Genomic DNA, 13,337 nt, shown 5'->3' with positions numbered 1-13,337 from the left:
GAGTGATGCAGGTATATGTGATGTGGATACAAGTGGCTCCACTTCCTTCCAAGCCAGCAGGGGGTGGTTTGACCGCTTTAAGAAGCAGTACAACCACCACAATGTGAAGCTCACAAGCTAGCAGGAGATGGTTTGACTGCTTTAAGAAGCAGTATAACCTCCACAATGTGAAGCTCACAAGCTAGCAGGAGGTGGTTTGACCGCTTCAAGAAGCCATACATCCTCCACAATGTGAAGCTCACATGCGAGCGTGCCTCAGCAGATTATGAAGCAGCTGCAACTTTCTCCACTCAAGTCGCACCGCTGATTGAGGAGAAGTGGTATCTGCCAGAGCAGGTCTTCAATGCTGAATACCGAATAGCACAAGGCTGAATAAAATGTAGCACAATAAAATGCTCAAAAAGATGGTGCCAGGCCTGAAGCACTCTCAGAGGGAAATCCCTTTGCTGATGTTTGAGGAAGATATGGGAGAAGGGACAATGAGTGCACAAAACTAATTGTTGAGTCAGATGCTATAATCGGGCCCTGAGAGGATGTATGGAGGGGGGGGGGGGGGTTGTACCCCAAAATAGGTATTTGATTTTTTCTCACAATATACACACGCAATTCTAATGAAACTTGACCACAATCTTAATCACCCGTGTTGGTACCAAAGTTCACAGCATTAAAAAAAAAGCGAGCTGTGAGGTGTCTACTGGGGGGGTTGCCCCCCAAAATAGGTATTTGCTCTTTTCTCTCAAACTACATACACAATTTCAATGAACCCTCACCACAACCTGCATCACCCGTGATGTACCAATGTTCGCTCAAGGCATTTCAAAAATTAGGGCCTGAGGAGGTATAGGGGTGGGGTACGGAGGGGGGGGGGGGGGGGTTGCCCCTCAAAATAGGTATTTTTTTGTGTTTGTTTGTTTAAAGTCTTATGATTATGATAGTATGATTCCACATGCTGCCCTCTCTTCTAGAAACCATTAAAATTGGTTTTAAATACCTTTAGTCAGTGCAGGATACTGTTTATTCCACCAGGTGAGCGCGAGGGGTATTGCCCCTATGTTTCATTTTTTAATATCCATGTAAAGGTGAGTGTGAAATATTGATTTTATCCCCCTGTTGTTATTGCTTCACAGCTATAATTATTCCCACCTCCTGAGGCTGGCTGAAGGAAATTTGGCCGAAGCCTTTCACGAACTGACTGGCCAAGCTTGACGTTCGACCAAATAAGACAAAGCAGGCCATCCGGCTTAACGTCCATCCGTGAGACGGCACACACATTGATTAATCACCCTGCCTAATTACACCAGAATGGCAGTTTGTAGTTGGGCCGAGATTCGAACCGAAGCAAGAATTTTTACAGTTAAAGGTGAAAATGGTTCTTCTTCCTCTTTTTATTTCCAAAGGTAAGAATGCCATGAATAGTTTAACAAGAAGAGTTTCTGAAACTGCTGAGTTTGTGCAGAAGGTGTTTGATTTACAGGGTAAGGTTCAGCTCAAACAAACAACATCCATGAATCATTCCATCTAATCGATGTTTGTATCCGTGACAAGGTAATAAAGATCAGGTACGGGCTCTGAACAAGGAATTACGTTGTGTGTGTTACTCACATTGTACATCCAGGGTTCTTGTTCCTGATTTGAAGGTTTTCCCGCCAAATTCCATGTCACAGTAACATGATGCTCCGTTGTTTGAGGTGGAAGCTGAGAATACAAGGTTCGCAGTTGTTCGTTCTCCATCTCTTTGAACCTCTTTTGTTCCAATTCCCGAACATCGTGCAGAGAGATGGAGGTTAAAATGGCTCTGAACGGCACAAGAGAAGGTAACGGTTTCACCATCCACAGGAATCTCTGGTACGAACCGGGAGGTTGGGAGATCTGTGCAGGGAGAGAGAAAACGGTAAAATGTTTATGAAGAATAGAAAACTAATATCTGTGAAAACTACTTCTGGTAATGACGTCAATGGTTCCGTTTGAGTTCACCTTGACGAGTCCGGTGAGCTTATGCGATCAAGCAGTATCCGTAGGTAAGTCAGTGAGTGAGTGAGTGAGTCAGTCAGTGAGTGAGTGAGTGAGTGAGTGGGTCTGTAACCCTTCAGTCATCATCACTTGAACCAAACACACGATTTTGGTGCCACAAGCTTCAAATCTGATGCCTGACGAAGGTTTATTGACCGCATCAAAATCTGCACTCATTAAGGGCAACGACGGGGGTGTTTTTGACCCCCCACCCTCACCCAAAAAATAGATATTTATCCTCCTCTCCGAAAATACAAACACGATTTCAATCAAACTTGATGACAAACTTAATTTTTTTTTTTTTTTTGTATACTGAATCGAGACTCGTGAAAGAGCTAACATTTACTTCACAAACAAATCAACCAGACAAACAAAATACACGAAAAGAGCGAGCGGAAGACAAGATGGGGAGAGAAGGGGAAGCACACAAACACCGCTGGCCGCTTTTGGAAGCCGCTGATCGGATTGTGACCAAACTTGGCACAATGATATTTGGTATGTTGCAACTCAGGTTTGTTCACAGCATAGAAAACTAGAATGGCACTCTTTGATGTCACGGTGTCGACTGATATGCCTCCGCCTAGATTATTACATCACTAGCGGGGTCACCCGTGGGAATCCCACGGGCATGGATGTGTGTGATGAATTTTTAATATGTCGACTGTTATTTTAGGCGGTGTATTTTCGTTTATCATTATATCTCTGCATTTTCCTCTCCAATACCTCCTCACACTTTACACACACACCGGCGAATGTTTACATATATATACACACACACACATATACACCCACACATATACACACACACACACACGTACATCGACACACATGCACACACACACACACACGTACAGACACATATACACATATGCAAATATGTATACACACATGTATCCACATATACACATATATGCACATTATACACATATATACATCTCCACACACACACACACACACACACACACACACACACACACACACACACACGCGCGTACACATGTCCCACATGTATATATCCCACATCCCACATGTATATACATGTTTAAAGTGTACGTGCCCTTCCCCCCTCCTCCGCCCGGCAACGCTGGGTACTTCTGCTGGTAACTAATAAAATAAAAACGAAGAAATATCTCTCGGTAATTTCATGAAACTCGGTGGAATTGGATGAAATTCGCTCGGTGAATTCACTCGGTTTATTCGGTTCGGCTCGGTTCACTCGGTTTAAAGAAAAAGCGATAATGTCGACATGTTGCCGTCTGTGTCATGTTGGGCGGTGTATGATACTTGTTAGCTGTTGGGCGGTGATATGGTGTATTTTTAAAAATATATCTCTGCGTTTTCCCGCGTTGCTGACACCGAGTCTAAAACCATCAATAAAAATGAAATCAGATGGTGAGTTAGATTAGATTGGAGATAAAGGCGTGAGAGACTCAAGATCCGAAGGATCGGATCGGATTTTCTTCCCGTTTTTTTTCAACCGAGTCTAAAACTATGTTAGCGACTGCGAAAAATGAAATGATATATCGAATTAGAATTGAAATAAATCTGTGTGAGAGAGAAAGACAGCACGGGCCTAACTAAACAGGCCTCAAAGCTATTCGAGAAGGAGGAGTGGGTGGAGCTACTCTGCAAACCGAGTAAGCCACACCCCCCGGACAGACGTCCAACAGAATCACCGTAGCCTATTATAATATAGATCATAATACTTGTATCAAGTTTGATTTCAATCCATTCAGCTGTGCCCAGGTTAGCACATTTGTACCTGACATGACCTCTGACCTTTGACCTATTAACCCCCAAATTTAACAAGTTCATGTTTACATTATTATACATACCTGTACCAAGTTTTAATTTAAATCCATTCAGCTGTGCCCAGGTTCGCACATTTTTACCTGACATGACCTCTGACCTTTGACCTATGAACCCCAAAATTTAATAAGTTCATGTTTACATTATCATACATACCTGTACCAAGTTTTAATTTAAATCCATTCAGCTGTTCACAAGTTCTCACATTTTTATGTGACATGACCTCTGACCTTTGACCTTGGGACCCCCAAAATCTAATGATTTAATCTTTACATCATTATACATATCTGTACCAAGTTTGAATTAGATCCCTTCAGCCATTCCCAAGTTATAGACCGATTACAGACTTTGACCTTTGACCTATGACCCCAAAATCTCATCACTTAATCTTCAAAACGTTATACAAACCTGTACCTACTTTGCATTAGATCACTTCAGCCGTTCTCAAGTTATCGTGGTAACAAAAACCTATCACGGACGGACAGCCGGACGGACAACCTGAAAAACAAGCGTTACGCCGAGGTCCCCCGTCGGTGATGTGATGTGAGTTGACAAAGTGGAAGATGCAAGGCGGCCATCTTGGATTTTGACGTGGCGACCCAATTTTCAATAGCGTTCTTCCTTATGTGTAGATACATCCACACACCAGATGAGAAGTTAGTAGTTCGTTTATTTTTCAAGACATTCCGCTCACAAGATTCAGACATGCATGGCGGCGGCCATCTTGGATTTTGATGTGGTGACCCAATTTTGAATAGCGTTCTTCCTTATGCCTCGATACACCCACGCACCAGATTAGAAGTTGGTACTTCGCTTATTTTTCAAGATATTCCTCTCACAATGTTGAGACATACATGGCGGCGGCCATCTTGGATTTTGACGTGGGTTGCACCCACACACCAAATTAGAATTCGGTCCTTCGCTTACGCACGCACGTACGCACGCACGCACGGACACACATGGACGGAGGGGAAAACCAGAGTCTCCCTTTCGCTCCGCGGTGCGACGGGGGACAATAACAACTTCGTCGGTGGAGGCATAAAAATCGGGGTGTACCATCGGTCAACGTGGGTCCTGGTTTGACCCCCCCGAAATAGGTATTTGCTTTCTTCTCAGACTACACACACAATTTCAATGAAAGTTGACCACTACTTTCAACATCTGTGATGTACCAAAGTTTGTTCATGGCATTAAAAAACAAAACATAGGGGCAATACCTCTGGGCGCTCACCTGGTAGAATGAACAGTGTACTGCACCGACTAAGGGTATTTTAAACCAATTTCAATGGTTGCTGGAAGACAGGGCAGAATGTAGAATCATACTAACAGAATCATAAGACTTTAAACAAACAAACTTTAAATAAGTCTGAAGACCCCAATTTTACAAATGCCGTGATCAAACATTGGTACATCATGTGTGATTAAGGTTCTGGTGAAGTTTCATAGAAATTGCGTGTGTAGTTTCTGAGAAGAAAGCAAATACCTATTTTGGGGGGTCAAACCTGGACCCACTTTGACCCCTCATAGATCCCTTTAGACTTTGGTTTTCTTAGTGCTGTGAACAATCTTCGGTACACCACATGTGGCGAAGGTTGTGGTAAAGTTTCATCGAAATATAGTGTGTAGTTGCTGAGGAAAAAGGAAATAACTATATTGGGGGGGTCAAACCTGGACCCACTTTGACCCCCAATAAACCCCCTTATCCACCATGATGTGAACAAACTTTAGTCACAACACAACAAATTTAATTTGTGCCAAATTTGGTCGCAATCCCATCAGCGGTTTCGGGAAAGAAGTTGCAAGTGTTGACGGACTGATCGACGGACGGCCATCGATCATCGCATAAGCTCCCCTGAACTTCGTTCCAGGTGAGCTACAAAATGGGGCCCTTAGGGTGTCTATGGAGGGGGTTTTCCCCCAAAAGAGTTATTTGCTTTTTTTCTCAGAAACTGCACACGCAAATCCAATGAAACTTGAGCACAACCTTCATCACACGTGATGTACAAAAGTTTGTTCACAGCATAAAGAAAATCGGGGCCCGAGGGGGTCTATGGGTGGGTGGGGACGGGGTTGCCCCCACAAAATAGGTGTTTGCTTCCTTCTCAGAAACTACACATGATGATGAAACATGACCACAACGTTCTATTAATCACCCGATATGGAGCAACTTTTGTTCACGGCATTATAAAAATTGGGGTCTAAGGGGATCTACGAGAGGGGGCGAGGTTTCCTTCGATTTTTTCTCAGAAACTACACATGGCCCCCAGAATGGGTATTTTTTGTTTGTTTGCTGAAAGTCTTATAATTACGCTTCTAAGACTTATGACACCATATCTTAAAGTGGTATAATTACGCAAATCCCCCCTCCCTTCATGTGGAACAGTTTCTCTGCATGCAAATTTAACACAGCGACTGAAAATTAGTTTCTCGGCTTCTACTGGACGAAATCGGGTACAAATTTCAGAAGTAAATGTTTTTATGTCGAGGTAATATGTTCCAAATTTCAGAAGTAAATGCTTTGTATGTCGAGGTAATATGTTCCAAATTTCAGAAATAAATGCTTTGTTTGTCGAGGTAATATTTTCCAAATTTCAGAAGTAAATGCTTTTTATGTCGAGGTAATATTTTCCAAATTTCAGAAATAAATGCTTTGTTTGTCGAGGTAATATTTTCCAAATTTCAGAAGTAAATGCTTTGTATGTCGAGGTAATATGTTCCAAATTTCAGAAGTAAATGCTTTGTATGTCGAGGTAATATGTTCCAAATTTCAGAAGTAAATGCTTTGTATGTCGATGTAATATGTTCCAAATTTCAGAAGTAAATGCTTTGTATGTCGAGGTAATATGTTCCAAATTTCAGAAGTAAATGCTTTGTTTGTCGAGGTAATATGTTCCAAATTTCAGAAATAAATGCTTTGTTTGTCGAGGTAATATGTTCAAATTTCAGAAGTAAATGCTTTGTATGTCGAGGTAATATGTTCAAATTTCAGAAGTAAATGCTTTGTATGTCGAGGTAATATGTTCCAAATTTCAGAAATAAATGCTTTGTTTGTCGAGGTAATATTTTCCAAATTTCAGAAATAAATGCTTTGTTTGTCGAGGTAATATTTTCCAAATTTCAGAAATAAATGCTTTGTTTGTCGAGGTAATATGTTCAAATTTCAGAAGTAAATGCTTTGTATGTCGAGGTAATATGTTCCAAATTTCAGAAATAAATGCTTTGTTTGTCGAGGTAATATTTTCCAAATTTCAGAAATAAATGCTTTGTTTGTCGAGGTAATATTTTCCAAATTTCAGAAGTAAATGCTTTGTATGTCGAGGTAATATGTTCCAAATTTCAGAAGTAAATGCTTTGTATGTCGAGGTAATACGTTCCAAATTTCAGAAGTAAATGCTTTGTATGTCGAGGTAATATGTTCCAAATTTCAGAAGTAAATGCTTTGTATGTCGAGGTAATATGTTCCAAATTTCAGAAGTAAATGCTTTGTTTGTCGAGGTAATATGTTCCAAATTTCAGAAATAAATGCTTTGTTTGTCGAGGTAATATGTTCAAATTTCAGAAGTAAATGCTTTGTATGTCGAGGTAATATGTTCCAAATTTCAGAAGTAAATGCTTTGTATGTCGAGGTAATATGTTCCAAATTTCAGAAGTAAATGCTTTGTGTGTTGAGGTAATATGTTTCAAATTTCAGAAGTAAATGCTTTGTATGTCGAGGTAATATGTTCCAAATTTCAGAAGTAAATGCTTTTTTGTTGAGGTAATATGTTCCAAATTTCAGAAACTAGGGCATGCCCGTACTATATATAAGCTAGGACGTGCCCGTACGTGGGTGCCCGTTCCTTGCCAAAAAAAAAAAAAAAAAAAAATTTGTGTAGGGGTGTGTGTGTGTAAACATCCTAGGGCGTGCCCGTACGTGGGTGCAAAAAAACATGCGTGCAAACAACAACAAAAAAAAACTTTGAAACCACGTGGCAGTAACGACCACAGAACCCCCCCCCCCTCTATTTACATGAATGGTTTGGTCCATTCGCAACGATCACAGAACCCCCCCCTCTATTTACATGCAATGGTTTGGTCCATTCGCAACGCCAAAGCGAACGGCGAACGGCTAAATCGCCATAGCTCGGTAAGTACTTGTCCGATTAATTTCAAACCTTGAAAAGGCACATCCTCGGGTCCCCAGCAATATACCTGGCAAGTTAAAAGTATATCGGACCCGTGGTTGTCGAGAAACAGCGGTCACAGACAAACAAACAAACGTACAAACGTACAAACGTACAAACGTACAAACAAACACACAGAGATTACTGGAATTATAGATAGATAAATGCTTTGTATGTCGACGTAATATGTTCCAAATTTCAGAAGTAAATGCTTTGTTTGTCGAGGTAATATCTATCTATAATTCCAGCAATCTCTGTGTGTATGTCTGTGTGTCTGTGTGTCTGTGTGTCTGTGTGTCTGTGTGTTTGTCTGTGACCGCTGTTTCTCGACAACCACGGGTCCGATATACTTGAAACTTGCCAGGTATATTGCTGGGGACCCGAGGATGTGCCTTTTCAAGGTTTGAAATTAATCGGACAAGTACCTACCGAGCTATGTCCAAAAAACGCTTCAACCAATCAGAGAGCAGCGAGCTATCACGTGTGCCGAACCGTTAATGCAATGCAAGCGTTAATGCGTTAATGCAAGGCTTTTCTTTTTTTCCCTCTTCTCTTTCTACTTTTCCTTGCGATTAAATTGCAAACAGCCAAAATACGTTGGCGCTAATTGAATAATTGGCCATTAACACTAAAATAATCGTAACTGCGATATGCCAACTTCCGGACAGTGCAGCCTTCCCTGTTGTTGTTGTTTGCAGCAGCTGTTTGCAGCAAGGCAAGGCTTTTCTTTTTTTCCCTCTTCTCTTTCTACTTTGCCTTGCGATTAAATTGCAAACAGCCAAAATACGTTGGCGCTAATTGAATAATTGGGCATTATGTTTTACAACTAATAAAAACGAATTTGCGATTCATTCGCTTTCCTGCGCGTTTGTGTACGCGATGGCGATTTCTTTACCAAACTCCGGAAGCCGTTCGCTTTGGACCGAACCATTGCATGTAAATAGAGGGGGGGGATTGTCACCACTCGCAAGCCGTTCGCTTTGGACCAAACCATTTCATGTAAATAGGGGGGGGGATATAATTTTAGATATATATATAGTACGGGCATGCCCTAGTGTTCCAAATTTCAGAAGTAAATGCTTTTTTGTCGAGGTAATATGTTCCAAATTTCAGAAGTAAATGCTTTGTACGTTGAGGTAATATGTTTCAAATTTCAGAAGTAAATGCTTTGTTTGTCGAGGTAATATGTTCCAAATTTCAGAAGTAAATGCTTTTTTGTCGAGGTAATATGCTCCAAATTTCAGAAGTAAATGCTTTGTACGTTGAGGTAATATGCTCCAAATTTCAGAAGTAAATGCTTTGTGTGTTGAGGTAATATGTTCCAAATTTCAGAAGTAATTGCTTTGTTTGTCGAGGTAATATGTTCCAAATTTCAGAAGTAAATGCTTTGTGTGTTGAGGTAATATGTTCCAAATTTCAGAAGTAAATGCTTTGTATGTCGAGGTAATATGTTCCAAATTTCAGAATTAAATGCTTTGTCTGTTGAGGTCATATGTTCCAAATTTCAGAAGTAAATGCTTTGTATGTTGCGGTAATATGTTCCAAATTTCTGAAGTAAATGCTTTGTATGTTGAGGTAATATGTTCCCTATTTCTGAATTAAATGCTTTGTATGTTGAGGTAATATGTTCCAAATTTCAGAATTAAATGCTTTGTATGTTGAGGTAATATGTTCCAAATTTCTGAAGTAAATGCTTTGAATGTCGAGGTAATATGTTCCAAATTTCAGAATTAAATGCTTTGTATGTTGAGGTAATATGTTCCAAATTTCTGAAGTAAATGCTTTGTATGTTGAGGTAATATGTTCCAAATTTCAAAATTAAATGCTTTGTATGTTGAGGTAATATGTTCCAAATTTCTGAAGTAAATGCTTTGTATGTTGAGGTAATATGTTCCAAATTTCTGAAGTAAATGCTTTATATGTTGAGGTAATATGTTCCCTATTTCTGAAGTAAATGCTTTGTATGTTGAGGTAATATGTTCCAAATTTCAGAATTAAATGCTTTGTATGTTGAGGTAATATGTTCCAAATTTCTGAAGTAAATGCTTTGAATGTCGAGGTAATATGTTCCAAATTTCAGAATTAAATGCTTTGTTTGTCGAGGTAATATGTTCCAATATTCAGAATTAAATGCTTTGTATGTTGAGGTAATATGTTCCAAATTTCAGAATTAAATGCTTTGTATGTTGAGGTAATATGTTCCAAATTTCTGAAGTAAATGCTTTGAATGTCGAGGTAATATTCTCCAAATTTCAGAAGTAAATGCTTTGTTTGTCGAGGTAATATGTCCCAATATTCAGAAGTAAATGCTTTGTTTGTCGAGGTAATATGTTCCAAATTTCAGAAGTAAATGCTTTGTATGTCGAGGTAATATGTTCCAAATTTCAGAATTTAATGCTTTGTACGTTGAGGTAATATGTTCCAAATTTCAGAATTTAATGCTTTGTACGTTGAGGTAATATGTTCCAAATTTCAGAAGTAAATGCTTTGTATGTCGAGGTAATATGTTCCAAATTTCAGAAGTAAATGCTTTGGACGTTGATGTAAAATGTTCCAAATTTCAGAAGTAAATGCTTTGGACGTTGATGTAAAATGTTCCAAATTTCAGAAGTAAATGCTTTGGACGTTGATGTAAAATGTTCCAAATTTCAGAAGTAAATGCTTTGTATGTCGAGGTAATATGTTCCAAATTTCAGAAGTAAATGCTTTGTATGTTGCGGTAATATGTTCCAAATTTCTGAAGTAAATGCTTTGTATGTCGAGGTAATATGTTCCAAATTTCTGAAGTAAATGCTTTGTATGTTGAGGTAAGAGGTTCCAAATTTCAGAAGTGAATGTTTGTACGTTGAGGCAAGAGGTTCCAAATTTCAGAAGTAAATGCTTTGTATGTCGAGGTAATATTCTCCAAATTTCAGAAGTAAATGCTTTGTTTGTCGAGGTAATATGTTCCAATATTCAGAAGTAAATGCTTTGTATGTTGAGGTAATATGTTCCTAAATTTCAGAAGTGAATGCTTTGTACGTTGAGGTCAGAGGTTCCAAATTTCAGAAGTAAATGCTTTGTATGTCAAGGTAATATGTTCCAAATTTCAGAAGTAAATGCTTTGTATGTCGAGGTAATATTCTCCAAATTTCAGAAGTAAATGCTTTGTTTGTCGAGGTAATATGTTCCAAATTTCAGAAGTAAATGCTTTGTATGTCGAGGTAATATGTTCCAAATTTCAGAATTAAATGCTTTGTCTGTTGAGGTAATATGTTCCAAATTTCAGAAGTAAATGCTTTGTATGTTGCGGTAATATGTTCCAAATTTCTGAAGTAAATGCTTTGTATGTCGAGGTAATATGTTCCAAATTTCTGAAGTAAATGCTTTGTATGTTGAGGTAATATGTTCCCTATTTCTGAAGTAAATGCTTTGTATGTTGAGGTAATATGTTCCAAATTTCAGAATTAAATGCTTTGTATGTTGAGGTAATATGTTCCAAATTTCTGAAGTAAATGCTTTGAATGTCGAGGTAATATGTTCCAAATTTCAGAATTAAATGCTTTGGATGTTGAGGTAATATGTTCCAAATTTCTGAAGTAAATGCTTTGTATGTTGAGGTAATATGTTCCAAATTTCAGAATTAAATGCTTTGTATGTTGAGGTAATATGTTCCAAATTTCTGAAGTAAATGCTTTGTATGTTGAGGTAATATGTTCCAAATTTCTGAAGTAAATGCTTTGTATGTTGAGGTAATATGTTCCAAATTTCTGAAGTAAATGCTTTGTATGTTGAGGTAATATGTTCCAAATTTCTGAAGTAAATGCTTTGTATGTTGAGGTAATATGTTCCAAATTTCTGAAGTAAATGCTTTGTATGTTGAGGTAATATGTTCCAAATTTCTGAAGTAAATGCTTTGTATGTTGAGGTAATATGTTCCAAATTTCAGAATTAAATGCTTTGTATGTTGAGGTAATATGTTCCAAATTTCTGAAGTAAATGCTTTGAATGTCGAGGTAATATGTTCCAAATTTCAGAAGTAAATACTTTGTTTGTCGAGGTAATATGTTCCAAATTTCAGAATTAAATGCTTTGTATGTTGAGGTAATATGTTCCAAATTTCTGAAGTAAATGCTTTGAATGTCGAGGTAATATGCTCCAAATTTCAGAAGTAAATGCTTTGTATGTCGAGGTAATATGTTCCAAATTTCAGAAGTAAATGCTTTGTATGTCGAGGTAATATTCTCCAAATTTCAGAAGTAAATGCTTTGTTTGTCGAGGTAATATGTTCCAATATTCAGAAGTAAATGCTTTGTTTGTCGAGGTAATATGTTCCAAATTTCAGAAGTAAATGCTTTGTATGTCGAGGTAATATGTTCCAAATTTCAGAAGTAAATGCTTTGTATGTTGCGGTAATATGTTCCAAATTTCTGAAGTAAATGCTTTGTATGTCGAGGTAATATGTTCCAAATTTCTGAAGTAAATGCTTTGTATGTTGAGGTAAGAGGTTCCAAATTTCAGAAGTGAATGTTTGTACGTTGAGGCAAGAGGTTCCAAATTTCAGAAGTAAATGCTTTGTTTGTCGAGGTAATATGTTCCAATATTCAGAAGTAAATGCTTTGTTTGTCGAGGTAATATGTTCCAAATTTCTGAAGTAAATGCTTTGTATGTCGAGGTAATATGTTCCAAATTTCTGAAGTAAATGCTTTGTATGTTGAGGTAAGAGGTTCCAAATTTCAGAAGTGAATGTTTGTACGTTGAGGCAAGAGGTTCCAAATTTCAGAAGTAAATGCTTTGTTTGTCGAGGTAATATGTTCCAATATTCAGAAGTAAATGCTTTGTTTGTCGAGGTAATATGTTCCAAATTTCAGAAGTAAATGCTTTGTCTGTTGAGGTAATATGTTCCAAATTTCAGAAGTAAATGCTTTGTATGTTGCGGTAATATGTTCCAAATTTCTGAAGTAAATGCTTTGTATGTCGAGGTAATATGTTCCAAATTTCTGAAGTAAATGCTTTGTATGTTGAGGTAATATGTTCCCTATTTCTGAAGTAAATGCTTTGTATGTTGAGGTAATATGTTCCAAATTTCAGAATTAAATGCTTTGTATGTTGAGGTAATATGTTCCAAATTTCTGAAGTAAATGCTTTGTATGTTGAGGTAATATGTTCCCTATTTCTGAAGTAAATGCTTTGTATGTTGAGGTAATATGTTCCAAATTTCAGAATTAAATGCTTTGTATGTTGAGGTAATATGTTCCAAATTTCTGAAGTAAATGCTTTGAATGTCGAGGTAATATGTTCCAAATTTCAGAAGTAAATGCTTTGAATGTCGAGGTAATATGCTCCAAATTTCTGAAGTAAATGCTTTGTATGTCG

General features: G+C 38.1%; 1 protein-coding gene across 1 annotated transcript in view; it reads right to left on the bottom strand.

Moving 5' to 3' along the window:
* Nucleotides 1–13,337, bottom strand: part of LOC137432826 (uncharacterized) — a 398,393-nt gene that overhangs the window by 347,092 nt on the left and 37,964 nt on the right. Inside the window, exon 3 of the mRNA XM_078783985.1 lies at nucleotides 1,603–1,869. Coding sequence (XP_078640111.1) covers nucleotides 1,603–1,869 — 267 coding nt within the window. The remainder of the gene's footprint in view (nucleotides 1–1,602; nucleotides 1,870–13,337) is intronic.

Source organism: Myxine glutinosa, chromosome 8 (assembly GCF_964187855.1).
Source record: "Myxine glutinosa chromosome 8, kmMyxGlut1.1, whole genome shotgun sequence".
In the NCBI taxonomy this organism is placed as follows: domain Eukaryota; kingdom Metazoa; phylum Chordata; class Myxini; order Myxiniformes; family Myxinidae; genus Myxine; species Myxine glutinosa.
The sequence above is the reverse complement of the archived record's forward strand: the minus strand, read 5'-3'. Positions and strand labels throughout refer to the sequence as shown.